This window comes from Podarcis raffonei, chromosome 14 (genome assembly GCF_027172205.1).
Source record: "Podarcis raffonei isolate rPodRaf1 chromosome 14, rPodRaf1.pri, whole genome shotgun sequence".
NCBI lineage: Eukaryota > Metazoa > Chordata > Lepidosauria > Squamata > Lacertidae > Podarcis > Podarcis raffonei.
This window is the reverse complement of record NC_070615.1, coordinates 10662431-10679434: the sequence shown is the minus strand read 5'-3', so window position 1 is coordinate 10679434 and position 17004 is coordinate 10662431. Positions and strand designations below refer to the sequence as shown.

The 17004-nt window shown below is 39.5% G+C and overlaps 1 protein-coding gene across 2 annotated transcripts in view; it reads right to left on the bottom strand.

The window, feature by feature from the left end:
• The window catches only part of ATOSA (atos homolog A), a 52522-nt gene that overhangs the window by 14959 nt on the left and 20559 nt on the right, over positions 1-17004 (bottom strand). For both annotated transcript variants that reach the window (XM_053366044.1, XM_053366042.1), the window contains exons 2-5: positions 4219-4403; positions 3221-3423; positions 2507-2632; positions 427-2269 (exon numbers count right to left, since the gene is read on the bottom strand). In XM_053366044.1, coding sequence (XP_053222019.1) covers positions 427-2269; positions 2507-2632; positions 3221-3423; positions 4219-4403 — 2357 coding nt within the window. The remainder of the gene's footprint in view (positions 1-426; positions 2270-2506; positions 2633-3220; positions 3424-4218; positions 4404-17004) is intronic.

Genomic DNA, 17004 nt, shown 5'->3' with positions numbered 1-17004 from the left:
GCATTATGGAGCATTGATGCTAGGGTAGCCATATCAAAATTAAGGGATACAATGGAATCAAGGTGCTTTCCCTTGGGAATTAAAACAGCTTCTGTTTTATAGCAACATAATGTTTTGGAAAAATAGATAATCTTCTAGATAGAATAAGCCACAGCGGGCAATCAGAGCTTTGGTACATAAGTGCATTATTAGCAAAGATTATAAAGAATCTACAGACATTCAACATCACATGCAAGGGTACAGCATGAATGTGCTTTTGACTGAAGTACTGTCAACTATAAGGATTTCAGTTGACCCACAAAAACATTGAAAGTGGCAACTTCAGCACTTTATAGTGGGGCCAAGTATGATAGAAATTAAATGTATGAGTAGTAGGATATGTTTAAAAAAGCAAAAACAAAAACATGCACGTTAGCTAACACCCACCAGCATCTCTGCATTCTTCTTTTGTTCAAACAAAGCCACTGAACCTTCTTCAACCAGCTTCTTCTGAGAACGTTTTTGAACTTCATAGTCTGTTGGGTCTTCATTCTCATCGTGTTCATTTTTCACTTTGTCTTGTTTATTCTTGCATTTGAAACTTTCATGATCTCTATGTAAATAATTTTCAATACTAGTCAGTTGGGAGCTTTGTTCACAAATATTTGGTTGTTTAGAGTCTTTGTTTAAGCACTTAAGTTCATTTCTGTGCAAACTATCCGGTGCCTGTGTTACAGTCACTTTTATATTTTCAGGTATTTTGGACTGATCCCACGGTGGATTTGAACAGTCTGGGATGTTGTTTTCGCTAGTGATTGTTTTGTCCTTATGTTTATCTGTGCAAACTACTTCATCAGTGCTACTGAAATCAGAAAATTGCTTGGCAATACCTTTCTTTACTACTTGAGATTTATGGGAACAACCAGAAATCACAGATTCTAATTTATCTGCCAGTTCAGATTTATAATCTTCTTTGCTACATGATTGGTTTGTATAGGTTAATGGACTTTTATTTCTATTGACAGGAGACGGCTGAAATGTGTTTTGGACTACTTCATTAGGCTCTGCTAGCAGGAGTTTTCTTCTTGCTTGGGATTTTGGAGATAACTTCATTTCAACATCATATCTAAATGAATTCAAAGGGGTTGCTGGTGTTTTACCTCTTGTTTTTTGGTTGTCTTCCAAGAAAGTCAATTTTGAACTAGAGAAGGAATCCGAAAATATTCCCTTTCCTTTCTTCAGTGGGCCGTCCTCTTCACAGGAAGTGTGAAAAGTCTTTGGATTAACTGAACTAATTTCGTGGACATTAAACACTGGATGACTAACATGAGACACGGGTGGATCACAGTGAATCAGGTGTTGGGCAATCCTTGCTATGACCTCCTGCCGCTCTTGAAGTAAGGAGCTTATCAGAGGGTTAGTTTCCTCTACAGTTTGGCGAGAGCACTGGTTCATTGGAATATAGGCATCAGACAATGGTGTTTCTGGTATTATTCGAGGTTTTCCAACATTGCTATTTTCTGATAAAGGAAGTTCTGAGTTAGCAGTAGAAGAAGAGAACAATTCTCTTCCTTTCTTCTGCAAGCCCTCCTCTTCATACGCACAACGTGCAACTTTTGAGTTAACCAAACCTGCATCATTTGTGTTGAATGGCCGCCCTATGGTGGGTGACGTTGCTGGATCACAGTGAATCAGATGCTGGGCAATTCTTGCTATAACTTCATGCCGCTCTTGGAGTAAGCAGCCTATCAAAGGAATAGATTCTCCTAATGTCTGGCGGGAAGAGTAGCCATTATGTACGTGGGAGTCAGCTAAACAAATTGATTTTAACACTCTCTCGGACGGTTCCTGCGGTAATCTCTTGCTGTCAACAGAAGCCATGTAGCACTGAACTTTAGACTCCGATGCCCCATAGTCAGACACAGGCCCAGTTGGTGGATAAAGTTTCATATTTTTAACAGCTGTACTAAACTCAGGGCCTTTTCTCACACCAAGCAAACCTTCAGTCCTCATTATTCTGCCACAAGCACGCTGTGAGGTGGGCACAGTGCATTGCTCTGCCTTGATGGAATCACAGTGCTGATGTACATTATGATCTTCTATCCCCTTTTCATAAAATCCAAGGTTGGTGTGAATACTGCAGGTCAGGACTGGATAGTTAGATTGTCTAGGCAAAGACTGGACACTGACTTTCAAGGCCACGTTGTGAGAAACGTTGGGAACAGGGAAAAAATGCTCAGTTGGGGTCTGGGAAAATGTCCACTGAAGATCCACATGTGCCGCACTTACTCTGAAAAATTAGAAAACATATGGGATTTTAAATGCCAACCAATTCTTTATACACAATCCAAGATAGTTGTGGGGAGAGGGTTTCTCAGCTCTCAGCAGACATATATTTTCTTTAAATAAAGAACCTCAATTTTATCCCAAACTAGGTCATACAAAGAAACACAACTGGAAAAATCATTGCTTCTCTCTAATCACCAGATGTCTGCTAAGTGAGAGGTAATGTCTCATTAAGGCCTACCTGTAGAGTATATTACGAGGGACTGCTCCATGTGATACACTCAGCCAAGCACTTAACTGAGAAAAGAACACAAAAGAGCGGACAGCCAACAGGAGGGTCTTCTCTTCAATGAATCGATCACCACTTCTAAAAATACATAAAATATAAACAAACATCTGTTGATTAAAAAACATTATATGGAAAAGAAAGCAAAGCGTTAGTTTGGCTTTGATTAGATTATGCAAAAAGAGAGTGAAAATACCCTCCCATTCACACTTTTGCTTCAATAATTCCCTTCATAAAGGGATTCTTTTGCATCTTGCAAGAACTGCACAAGGAATCAGAATTATTAAAAGCCAATAGTAATGAGTAGCAAAATCAAGCCTGCTTTCCAACTTCTACTGTACCTACTGGTACAAAATATATAATTAAAAACTAAGGTAAGAAATTAAGCACACAGTCTCATCGAGAATAGAGAGCCTTGTGGATTCACTGAAATCTATTCTAATTACTCACAATCCATTAGCACACAAAGCTGGAATGCACTATTTGCAATGAGTATGTAAAATTACAGAAAAGTAAAAATCAACTTCAATTTAATATTTTCAAAAGAAACAATCTGACAAAATGTAACTAATGCCCAAACCAAATAAATGAAAACATATACACTAGCCTGTTGTAGACTTAAGATTCTATTATATTATGTATTTTCCCAACCCTCATATATAAACTTACTGTCGTGGAACTGGCTCCAAAATCCACCTTTCTAGTAACAATGCATCTTGCTTGACTGCAGGATCATTTAAGTCATTTCCTTCTGTAGTAGACCCTTCATCACTATAACAACAGTCTGGAAGTAGCATAACTTCTATCATGATCGGAATATTGTTCTTCCACAACAACGTAACCTCGGACCTAGTGCGCCTAGCTTGACGACACTTGAAAAAAATATGAGAAAGCAGTATATTAGATTTAAATCTGCTTCTTATGTACAAGACACACTTCTGTAAGATACAAAGTTTATAATGTGTTTTTGAAAAGGCGACACAGCTTGGCAAAGCTCTTCTTGAGCTATTTCCAATTCATCCAGTTTCCACTTCATCCTTGATTAAAGCATGTAACATGGCCAGAATCAAATGCTACAGCTTTCTAAATTCAATGACTTGCTTAAGTTTTTAAAAAGGGATTAAACTAGCTCAGATCCAATAAATAATAAGCGTTGAACTCAAAAGCATCAGGAATACAGTCATATTTGCTCAACAACATGGCCATTGTATATCTCCACTGTATATTTGATTTTTGGTACTCTTTCAGTTTCTGATATTCTACGGCCTCTTAACTATTTGAACGTTAGGACATTAGGACAGTTTATTCCCTAATCAAAAGATGCAAATTAGAATGTTCTATTCTAAATTTCTCTCCTGCATGTTGGGGGAGCTACTATACATTGATTCTGCATAGCATGCATCATCTACAAGTCCCACCAGTGGTTTAAACAGATAAATCTTATCAGAACACCAACCAATATTTGACTATTGTGCTTTAAGAAAACTAGGGATTCTAGCTTTTATTGAATGACAAATACTGATAAGATTTAAGCAAAGTGTCATTGTACTATATAGGTGGTCTTTTTAAGGCGTTAAATACAACACACACAGTAATATATACCATTTGCAATTTAATTTATTAGAAGAACAACTTTAAACTGTAGAAGAGTCTATTGATCATTATACCTGGGCCAATTTGTCACTGCATTCATGTTTAGTTGTTATGGGCTGACTTGATTGCGCTGGAGGGCAGTGGAAGCCTTCGGTCCTACCCTTCACAGAATATTCTGGTGTTCTACCTTCAGTAATCAGCAAGGCTAAGTTGACGAGGAATTCCTCTGCTTCATATTCGAAGTATTCGTCCAGAGTGTCTAAGAGAAACCAAAACATCCACTTATATAAGAATACCAATACCAATATCAAAATCTATTTCTTTGTTACATACACACACACTTTACTTTGACAAAATTCAATCATATTTTTAATTCTTTTTAAAATTATAATATACAAACTGCATCATAACACTCTTTTTGCACATCACAAAATCAGAAATTGTATTCTAAATGTACTTCTAAATTTTGCCACTAGTTCCAACAAAGGCCAAGCCGCTTTCTGTATCCCAGTGCTGACTGGCTACACAGAAGCAGCCTTCCCACTGGACTGACAGGGAAGTATATAGGGCCAATGTCAAAAATGAGATTTGTACAGCTGTATGAAATAGTTCCCACAATATCATAATTTCTGCCATCCAAGTTTTCAGTCTTCTCATGCTTGCTTGCATAGTGAAAATGGCATCACCTATGCACAACAGTGGCTATCAGAATATTCTGAGTAATGCTAAGGTGTGCAGATGGGAACTAAGGGGAGGGAAAACTAAGGTGGAGAGCAGTAAAATTCACAAATCAGCCCGAACTCATTGACATTAAACTGAGAGATTGAAAGCGGGGGGGGGGGGGGGGAATGACAACCAGGTGACAAGTAGGAATGGGCAGAAAAGGAGGAAGGGACACAAAGATATAGAAATGTAGATTTTAAAAAATTTCATCACCTGGATAGGTCATTTCCTGGTATATACTAAGAAGTTATTATAAAATCTTCTTGGGGACAGAAAAGAGAGCTGCCCATAGACACCAAAGAGAAACCGCAAATACCCTTTAAAAAGATCCCAAAATGATGTGGGAGGTGAAGGCAACACGGCATTTGGGATATGGATAAAAGAGTTCTGAAAAGAGGAATTTTAACAAGGAGGGGGTATGACTAGAATAATATTATGTCAAAGTATATAAGGTGGTGTAAAGGTTCAAGATATGGGAAATTAGAGACATAATAACTGGAAATATATAATTTTAAACAAGTTTGGAAAAAGGGTTAGAATTTGCTGAATTGGACGGAATAAAGAGGAATACAAAAAAGGGGGATGTGAGGAGGTCAGGAAAGAGGGATATGGATTTTTGAAATTTAAAAAGTGGAATTTTTCTTCTTTCTTTTCTTTTTTTTGTTGTTAAGTGTGTATTTTTTGTTTGTTGTTGATGTTTTTGTTTTGTTATATGTGATATATGTTTTGTAAAACTTTAATAAATATTTTATTTAAAAATAATAATAAAAAGATCCCAAAATGGAGAAAAAACCCAAAATAGGTCAACAAGACCAAACCCAATCAGTTGGTACAAAATGCTGACTAATGAATAAAATTAAAAGGAACATAGCAGGGTGTGGAATAGCATTTTTGGGACTCTGAACAGGAGCACTCAGCACAGAAAATAGTCTGCTGCTCAGCCCCCACTCGTTTACAATGATTTTTATTATGAATGTTTCAAAATCTTCTGTTCCTAAAAATGTTTCAAAGAAGTATATACTTCAAAAGGTTTCTCTGGAGAACTTTTTACTGAAACCTGGTATTTCTGATCCCTCAAAAAAATTACTATATTTTGCTAGATGAAATTGAAGTGGCAAAAAACCCAACCCCTTCTAGCCAGGAACAGCAAAATTTATTTTAGTAACACATGGCAAGTTTGAAAAACAAGCACAATTTTCTAACTTCTCCTGAAAGCTGCCTTTGCTTCTTACATCTGAGAGGCATGGAATGTGTGACTACTATTCTCTTGGATTTTATGTCATCTTACCATTTCATGAGGGAAAGTTTTGCTTTAGAAACCAAACTCACTTTTCTTGATGAATTTTAATTTAATTTATTTACGGCTATTAGCCCATAAAATATGTACAAACATAAAAACACAGAGACATAAAAACCGATATATCCGACAACAGAAGGTGAACACCACGATGCAAGGGTGGGTCATTGAGCAGAGCCAAATGACAGCTTGGGGCCAGGAGAGCTCCAAGGGACGGATCACAGAAAAAGGAAAACTGAAGACGAAATCCGACATGCACTCTCATCATAACAGTCCGATTAGTTTTGATGTTGTTGTTGTTTTCTGGTGGTTTTTGAGTGTGAGATAACCGCATTCAGGAATCTCGCCACCTGCAGAGTTACAGAAGGATCTGTATCCTGCAAAAGCAGTGCGGCGTGTGACTCAACAGGCCTGCCAACCAAGCGCAGTAAAGCAGGACCCAGGAATTTAGTCCTGGCTATGCTATGTAGGGGACAGTTGAACATTATATGTGAAAGAGATTCAACAGTTTCCCCGTCACACACGCATAGCGGAGACACCAAACCCTTGGAAAATCTGTGGCTCAGCTGGTTCGATGGAAGGACATTGAACCTTGCCCGAATAAATGCAAGTCGGTGTGGTACTGATGAAAGAGATGACATGTATGATGGAAGACCAAGTGGTGGGGTTATTCCGTGATACCTGGGGGAGCAGACACCCCCACCCCTGGCGAGGTTGTGTTGATTTTCAATGTCCGCTAATCTTTGCTCAATAAGGCTTTTGGCTGAGCGTAAGTTCATCTTTAAGGAGTCCGCTGGGGAAATTCCGATGCTCAGAAGTTTGGCATGGATTTTTCCTACCCACGGGTTGACAAAGACGTCCCGCCAGAGGCACTGAAAAAGGTAATGGTCGGGAAGCCTATGCCAGCTGGACAGCCAAAAGCCAAAGACTCGCTTCCAGATGACAGTCTCCAATGATGCAATCCTTAACTCCAGACGTATGGCTGCGTTGCTCACACACATGGGGAGTTTCAGAAGGCGACGGAGAAACTGATTCTGCAATGTCCCCAGCGATGTTAAATTGGACTCTGGGGCCCAGAGCGGGGCAGCATAACAGAGGGTGGAGACCACTTTTGCGTGGTATACCTTCAATGCAGAAGGGATGTGAGAGGCTCCGTCGGCCGCAAAAAATTGGAGTAGAGTATAAAGTATTGTTTTCCCTTTGTTTAGTAAATACTGTATCTGTGGCTTCCAGCTTAGATTGTAATGAAAAAAGACTCCCAGGTATTTAAATTTGAAAACCTGTTCTAATTGGACTCCATCTAACTTCCAGCTGTAAGTTTTCCGAGACCTGGAAAAGACCAGGACTTTAGATTTCCCATGATTAATTGTCAGATGGTTAAGTTTGCAATAAGCCGCAAAAATCTTTAGAGCTCTGCATAAACCAACTCTAGAGTAGGAAAGGATCGCTGCATCATCGGCATCATCGGCATATAGGAGCAGAGGGCAGCGAAAATCAGCTAGGCGGGGGGCATGAATGTTGGCTTGAGACTCATTCAGAAAGAGCTTCATATCGCTAATAAACAAGTTGAAGAGGAGTGGGGCCAAAATGCAGCCTTGGCGCACACCTCTATTTATTGGGACCCCGTTGGATAGGTTTCCCGCTGGTGTGAGTCTCACTCTAGCCGACGACCCATGGTGTAATTGGGTTATAAGCCATAACAGCCTTCTATCTATGCCCCATCTCTCTAATTTCTTCCATAGGCAGTTTCTTGGGATACTGTCGAAGGCAGCCTTTAGGTCTATAAAAGCGACACATAGGCGTCCCCGACTCGGGGCAGAATATTTTCTGGCAAGATGATACATGATTACCATATGGTCAGAGGTCGAATAATTGTTCCTAAAGCCCGCTTGCTCATAGCCAATCAAATTTGAGTCGTTTGCCCAATGGGACAGCTTAGACAGCAAAAATTTTGCATAGATTTTCCCGATGATAGACAAAAGGCTGATGTTCCGATAGTTCTCCGGGTCAGCAGGGGGACCCTTTTTATGGACTGGCACGATCACGGCCTCCTTCCATGACCTAGGGATAAGCCCCGTAGAATTAATTGCATCAAAGACTTTGGCCAGAATTTCAGCCCACCACCTCGGTTGCGCAACAATAGCCTCAGCAGGGACTAGATCCGGCCCGGGGGCTTTGCCCGTTTTCAGATCTAATATCAAGTCCATTATCAGGTCTGGGTCGGTGGAGGGCCACAAAGGTAGATGGTCGGCTCGGAATTCCGTGGGTGAGTTGGATTCCTCTGCCAAGGAGAAATATTTACTCAAGAATTGTTCCCATGTGGGCGCAGGGATAATCATCAGTGGGTACTTCCTTCCTCTTTTGTTTATCAGAGCCCAAAATTCCTGTGGTCTGCGGGATCTCGAGGCCGCAATCAAGGCTCGCCAACACTTTTGATGCCACTCGCGTTTGGCCAGCTTTAAAGTCTGTTTGTATGCTCTTTTGGCTTGTAAATAGGAGGATGGTAGAGCCTGGGCAACCCTTGATGAAACCCTTCAATGTTAACCTTTTCCTTGTTCAGTTCTGCTTTTTGAGCAGGGTGGATAAAAATCAATGGTTTTTTTTTTAAAAAATGGATTTATTTTTTTTAAAAAAATGGATTTTTTAAAAAAATTGGATTTTTAAAATAAAATGCTTTTGGAGGAAAAATCTTTATAAAGATAGTTTTCTGTTTAAGTTACATTATAGTCCAAAGGCTATTCATCAGGAAATAAGGATTTCTTTTAAGTTTTTGATGTATGCTAACTTTTGGGAGTTTTTATAAGTTTAACCACATCAGTTAACAAACATGGATACATATGCTATAATATTATTGCTTTAGTTAAATAAATTGTTTAAATTGTTATTAAGGAAATAATTATTTTTCTCCTTCCAATAAAGTACAGCAGAAAAGTTGTCCAAATATAAACAGTTAACTTATTAAACCTCACAATAATTTCATAATTATCTGTCTATGTATTTCTAATAGTATAAATCAGTAATGTTTGATATAACTATAAAAACTACTCTGGAAATTTATTATTCCAAAAATGAAACCTTCATCTGTTTGTAAATATTAAGATTATACCAGCAAGAATGAATCTTTCTGTAAAAAAATGGTTGAAATCAAGTCTTACTGACCAGTGATTTAAATCAAGTCTTACTAGCTAGCGATTTAAATCATGATTTAAATTGATTTGATTTAAATCAAATTCACCCTGTTTTTGAGTAAAGTTTTATAAATTTAAAGAACTATCTCTGCACAGTAAAGTGCAGCAAGTTACACTGTTTAAAACCTAGGCCCAAAAAATACTACTAGGTTTTACAGAAGTGTTAATTCCGCAGGCTGGAGATGCAAAAATTACTCTTTCAAATATTTGTATTTGTATCAGTTTGTTTACAATCTGTCATTTTTCTTCATCAAAAGATTCCAGGGCGTTATACAAAAATGTCAGTGTAAGCATGTATAATTGAAACACAACTGAAAAAACCTGCAAACACCCCATTGCGTCCCACCTCTTTTTGTGATATTTTTGTGATGTTTTCAGGTCACTTCCAGGTTCGGTGCAATGCGCGGTCACACACATATTGAACATGCAGAAATGGGGGGGGGGTTGCACGTATGTGCATTATTGTACATATTGTTTTATTGAATAATTACTTTGCAAAATTCGGATAAATTCAAATCTCAAAATACACCAGTGTTTTGATTTATGTGTTGGTTTGAGAAGTGAAAATTAGGTAGTTTCTCATTAAAATGTAAATAAAATCTAATTTCTTCACCATCCCTACTTCCATGTTAAGTCAAGGGGGAGCCAGAAAGCATTGGACTAAATAATTAATATTCACTGGGCAAGAATCAGTACAGCAGCTTAAAGAAAATACTTTTGGATAAGTTTTGAAGGGCTTCCACTCCTATATTACAGAAGAATTTTTTAAAAGCAGCTTTGAATAATGGACACCTCTTGTGCCAAGCAAGATTTACAAGGAGCACACAGAATATGCATTGTTACAGCACAAGTCCAGTCTAAACTAGTATAAAGAATTAAAATTCACCAACTCTCAGTAGATAAAGCAGCAGCTGGCAGTGCTCTTCATAAATTACACTTACTTGATTCCAGCAGATGCATAATGTAACAAATTCCCTTGTTTTATGCTTCTATCACAGAACTCCCCATTGTGAAAAACTGCAGGCCTCATTTGCATTCTGCTTCAGTGGTACTGTGTCCAAGCATTTTTAAAGATTACAACGTTTAAAATGTAAGTTTATGTTTCACAATGGTTTAGTTACAGCAAAGAACAAACCCATCTACCACCCACTTTAGCTGAATTACCAAAGGTCAAGCAGAATAAATAGCAAAAAAAAAAAACCCCAACAACCCTATTTCCATTTAACTTATATAAGGAAATGTTTTTTAAAGACTTGCAACTTTAGAAAACATTGAGCAACAAGGAGGAAACCCAAAACAGTAGTTCAGGTTTTAGAAACTCAGGCATTTGAATAGTTACTCAACAACCGAGGTAAGTTTACTGAAACCTATAGCTGAAGGCTGAAACTTTGTTCAAGAGATGTTCTAGAATTTAGTTTCAGGGAAGAGGAATGTAAGAAAGGAGACCAGAGCAGCAAAAGACTTCAAATTTGCTTGTGCCTTTGTAGAGTTCTGTTTCCTTGGAATAGTCAATGAACACTGAGGTTTCTTTAGGATATATGGTTTTATTTACACATATATACAACCTGAGCATACAGTGGAAGTGCTGACAACATTAACATTTCAACAGATATTGCCTCCCTATTAGGTTTCCAAGAACCCAGGAGCTACAGCTTTGGGTCCCACGCAGACCAAGACAAGCCTCTAGCTATTGTTCTTCATTCTAGGAAGATGTGACACCCAGCTAGGTTAGGTGGGCTAGCTCTTTAAGATGCTACGGACAGGTACTTAGCTGAGCTGCTAAGGCCATTATCTTAACAAAGGAACTAGTTTGACTGCTTCAGCAGGTTTCCTCTTACAGGTTCTTAACTCACAAATACAGGATCAAAGATTTGGAAGGGATCCATGGGTATCATCAAGGCTGACCCTATAACTAGTGAAGTTTTTAAACAGACAGAATCTCTGAATGGTAAGCAAGGAATTCGTTGACTATATGGAAACTCACAACTAGAACCTAGGAAGTGGCCTTCCAATTTTTGTTCTACCATTTATGTAGAACAAGTTTGGACTGAAGGAATTTAGAAAGGAGCTGGTGCCTCCCCTAGCAACTGTGAGACAAAATGAGACAAAAATGAGACGAAAATATACGTTTTGCCCATTTTTACAACACCATGTTATTCATTAATGTCAAAAGCAAGCAGCTTCCATAACATCAAGGTACAGAAAATAAAATATGCTGGTACAATTGGACAAATCCATTTCCCTTTGAGTGACTTTGTGGGGGAAAGAGAGAGGGATGAACCAAGTCCACCTGCCCCCCAAAAACCCTTTGAATTGTGTCTTCATGATTATTTGTGTTCAGGGTAATATTGGGGTGGCTGGAAGACAATGCCATTTTCAATACTGACTGTGCCTACAAAAGTTTTGGGGTGGTCATACTGCTTTGTTTTCAACTGGTGAAATCCTCCAATTGTCCATACCACTGTTGTTTTTTTCCAGGTGTGTGTGCGTCCCCTGCTTCTGTTACACTACAATGCAAGAGTGGCCCTCCAGATAGCAATAATGCAGGAATATTGAGGAAGTATTGCAGAAATAATCAAGTGGAATGATGTATGAACAGCATAGTATAAAACTACCACTAATGCACTATTATTGCATCAATGACATGTTGCAGAATACACCCGTCAAAAAAATACCAGTCCGTAGGGGCCCTCATGCAACATAAAAAAAATAAAGCTGGTGTTCAAAATAGGATACCCAAAACAAGGAATTGCTATATACCTCAACAACACATAACATTCTCAGCTAACACCCCTTTGGTTCCAATTACAACAAATATTAAGTCAAGCTTTGTCCAAGATGCCATGCACACTCTAAGATACTAAAATTGACATTTCTATTTAGCAAGATCTAAATCACAAACAGGTCTCAGCAATTCAACAGGACTTGTAAAATAACTATTGATTATTCCAAGAACCTGTGATTTTCTAAGTTTCAATCAAACATGCCAATTATAGTCATTAAAAAAAAAGTATTTTTTTCCACCTGCCGGTACAAACAGCAGCAGGACATTCTAATACAAAAAGGTAGCATAAGCATTGTCACAATTATGATCAAGGCAGTGGGATCTTAAAGAGATTTATAGTACAAAGGCAACTACCATAGTCCAGCTAACTAAACAAATTCACATACTTTGCAATATTTATATGTTGGGATTTTGTCAGGCGATTATTCTGGTTCAAAATAATTCAGAATATAAAATAGTTTGCAAATGAGTAAAGCTAGAACTTGCCCAATGCTTCTGTCTTTTGCTAGCAGTTATACAATGGAGTTATTAGAGATTCATGCAGATACCCACCCAATCAGGCACTTGCCAAAAGAGTGTTTTTAAAAACTTTCCATTAAAACAAAGCTCTATGAAAAATATCACAACATTTAAAACAAAGGGCAACAATTTGACAATATACTCCCTCGACAGTACTTGGGAATTGAGGTGGATTTCATAAAGAAGTTCCATGGGCAAAAGAGGATATTGGATAACATTGCAAGAGATTCAACCTTGGAAGGCACTGGTTGTGAGCTCAGCTTTGGTAAAATACCTATGTTTTGTAATCAGGTCATCAGACATGTTGAGTCCCCGACAGAGTGATCAGCTACAACTAATGAAACTTGAGAAGGTCTATTTTAAATTCTGTAACTTTAGACTATCAGTAAACATACACAAGTTCAAAGTCAGCACAGCTTAAGCTCATATCCCAGGATAGAGTGTTTTCAGTACAGTATGTTTTACTGGAACTGTATTACAGATCCAGTTTTTAAGCAGGTGGTAAAATATTCCCACAGAAATTTTATCTATTTGATTCTAAGAACAACTTTTACTTTCTTGATTAGGTGAAAGTTATAGTCTTTCCGCGGTCTATATTTAGCTATATATGGCTAAAATGTTAACCCATATATGGTAGAAACTTTAGGCATATCTATTTGACTGTCCCAGGAGTCAATGGAGCTGCCGTCAGGTAAACATACTGAGAACAGAATACTAATGTGCATAAACATCAAACTAACAGACAAGGGAGTCCTTTACATAAGTATCATTTAACCAGTGGTCAACGACTCATACATTTGGTGAATGTATACTCAGTGCTTTTTTTCTTAAAAAAAATTTTAAGGGTACTCTTATTTTCCTACTCATACTGAAATACTGCCCCACAATGAGGCCAAACTTAGATTCACAAAATGTTTAGGGGTATGCGTACCCCTGCGTCCTCCCAGGAAAAAGCACTGTTTATACTTATTTATAGCATTTGTTTATTGCAACAATTTTACTCCAAAGAGGACACAGTGTGATTTGCAACCCAAAACCCTAAAATCCAGATTGTAAACACACAGACACACAAGAGTACATAAAAGAAGATAATTGCATGAAATATAGCATTATCTGGAGCCACAGAATGTGCAGGCTGATCTCCCATGGTATATTCGCACAGCTCTGACCTAGTTTCACCCGTTATCCCGGGGAGTTATCCCAGTTATCCCTCTCCTGGGGGGAGGTTATTGTTGCATGTGTATTTTGTAACAGCCTGTACTGTGTATTCTTAGAACATATTTTTTGAGGGCCAGGATTCACAGCTCAAAATATACAACTCCAGCATTAGTCCCACCCCCCACTCCCTTGCCATCAAAACAGTTTAACAGCTGCATGGCTTTTCTAATCAAGTGCTGCATTCTTCCAGCCCTGAATAGGGAAAAGGAAAGGAGACCCAGGCACAATGCTGCTATCAGATCTAATAAGGAAGCATTAACATGGGGGGGGGAGGTTCTCTTCCTAATAACTACTCAAGAAGTTTCATATAAAAATTGGATGGAATTAATATTAAGGCAGACAATGGCCTAAGTCTTTTTCTTTTAGGTCTTTTGCTGCCAGTGAGTGTTTTCCTATGACTATCAGGTTGGGCCTAAATGCAAGGCTGTTCTACATCATCACATTCTTACACACAAGACTCTGAACATAGGAACAGATTTCATGACTACAGATTCAGCTGACGATGGGAGCCTCTTGTTTTGTGTGTGCTGCTGCTTCGCTCCCCTCCATACTATGCTTGTTTCTCAAGGCTTAATACTGAGGGGGAAAGACAACATACTGGGGTAAAATGGATTCCAGTGCCTTGTTCCCTAGAAGCCTCTAGCTCAGGATTGGGAAACCTTTGGCCATCTAGATGTTGCTGAACTACAAAGCTGATCATCCCATGCCATTATTCACGCATGGTGGATGATGGGAGCTGCAGTACAGCAGCTCCTGATCTGCATTAGCTTCTTGGGACAAGGGCTTAAAAGAAAAGCAGGCCCAACATCAGTACCACCAAAGAAGCCACAAAGGATGAGGGCATCAAACCCCTGTCTCATCAGCCTGATTCCTGGGTGAGAGGCAGAAACAACCAAAAGGGGAGGCATGGACTTAACCCAGCTTATCGGTAGAAGGTGGAATGATGGGGAGTGGTGACCTAGGAAGCCATTCATGGACACATACTCAAGAATACATAATGGATGATTACGGAACGGGTGCCAGTGTTGGAGGCATTTCTTTTGGGAGGCTCCTTATTCAGGGTTCTGGGTATTCAGGATGTGCCCAGGTAGAGGTAGTAGAAGGGTCAGATTCCCTTTCTTCAGGGGGTAAGGTAGAGTAATCAGTCAGACGTAATTGCATACAAGGCCATGGGAGCACTTCCACAAAACTAGCCGATGCTCTTCCATCCAGAGGACATGTCACTGTGATAGAGGGCTCAATCCCAGAAGCCCCAGTACAACCCGAGCCTCCCCTGCTCCATCAGACAAAAAGCCTGCTAGAGTGGGCTGAAACCTTTTAACTGAAAAGGCACATGGATGTCTCTGAAGAGTTTGCAACTGGGCCAACCGACTCAAATCTGCTGCTCTCATACGGGGCTCAAACTTAAGTTTGTTGCTAAAGCAACATTTGGGTTCTGCTTTCTTACAGCCTTGTTGCAGTTGAGGTCTGTGGTTGTAGGACAGGGAGGCCTACAGGTACAGCAACTGGACATAGGTATGGGTAGGTCTAGATGACTACAAAGTGTCTCTTCTACCAGCCCTATCTGTATCTCACAGGTATCTGGGTTGCGGCATCTATGGCAAGGTGATATTGCTTTCAAATGCCAGGCCAATTCATAGCAAGATCTTGCTCATCTGTGACATTCTTATATAGATGAGGAAGCTGATGTGGATGGGTGGGCTGGGTGGAGCTGATCTGATTCAGCTTTGCCCACCCAAGTACTCGGTGCAACATCAACCTTGGCTACAGGGGAGGGTAGAGGAAGTTGTTATGGTCCATAAAATTTCCATATTGCTCACCATAAAACCTCTCCACCCTGTGCCACACCTATCTTAACCTCTGCACATCAAATGCTGGTCTTAACCAACATAGCTTAACATAAATTGCAGGTTTCGGATGATGGACTGAGGGAACCAGATCCTACAGATATCAGAATATTCAAATACAATGAGAGAAGTCAAGCAACGTTACAATTGACTGCACTGCTAGTTGGCAGATACTGGAAGTTTATATTGATCTCTCCCATTTGATGAGATCAGCCCCACTGCCAGCCCTGTATTTCCAACTAAATGTCTGCTTCACATGGTGATAGGGATGAAAAGAAAACTTCTGTGGTAATCTATCCCAAAACCTCTCTTGCAGCCAAAATGGATAGTGGGGTACCATCCTCCTGGATGCGTTTAGAGTTGAGAGTATCCCATCCCAAAGGGGGGGAACACAGGGACACACACATTAGGGCTGCTACTGGCAAAAGATTAGTTGGTACCCATTTCTGACACCTTTGAGTGTCCACTAACACACTGGCCCTGTGGTAAGCTCCAGTTCAAGGAATGCAAAAGCCCTTCTTCAATTGGTTAGATGCACAACCCCCACCCCCCCCGGAGGATAATCATGGAGGGGAAAGAGCCCCAAAGAAATGTATGAAATAAAGCACTGAGAGGCTTCAAATATCACTGTGAAATGTATATAAAGGACTGCCTCTCTGAACAGAAATAAGACTAGGCAAAACATTTATTTTGACTATGTTGACCTTGTCCCAAAGACAGTTGTGTCCACCTGTCAAGGTCTAACCTTTCTTACACAACTATTCTTTTTTTACCTTTCAATTTCCCAGTATGTTAAGGCTGTAGGATGTAAATAAAATTGCCAGGAATCATAGAGGCTTCAGGGTAGGATTTTGTTTTAAGGTCTTGAGTTCTGATTTAGACCAGTTAATGCTATAACTCAAGAGCAATCCACATTATCCATGTTGTTTGGGCAGGTATCATGCTTTCCGAAAGCAGCATGTCATCTACATATAAGAAAAGCTTGTGCTCCTCTCATCCAATGTACATCCCCTTGATGCAATGGTTGATACAGATTGAACAAGCCAGTGACTCTAAGCAGAGATTTAAAAATAAGACGTGGAAGAAGGCAGCTTTGCCCAGTCTACATCTCTAATGCAAAGGAAGAGAACACGCTTCCTGTCTGTGTCCAGGGCAGCTGTTTACCAGCTCCATCTGGTACGCAGGCTGAGACCCTACCTGACCGTGAACTGCCTCGCCAGAGTGGTGCATGCTCTGGTTATCTCCCACTTGGATTACTGCAATGCTCTCTACGTGGGGCTACC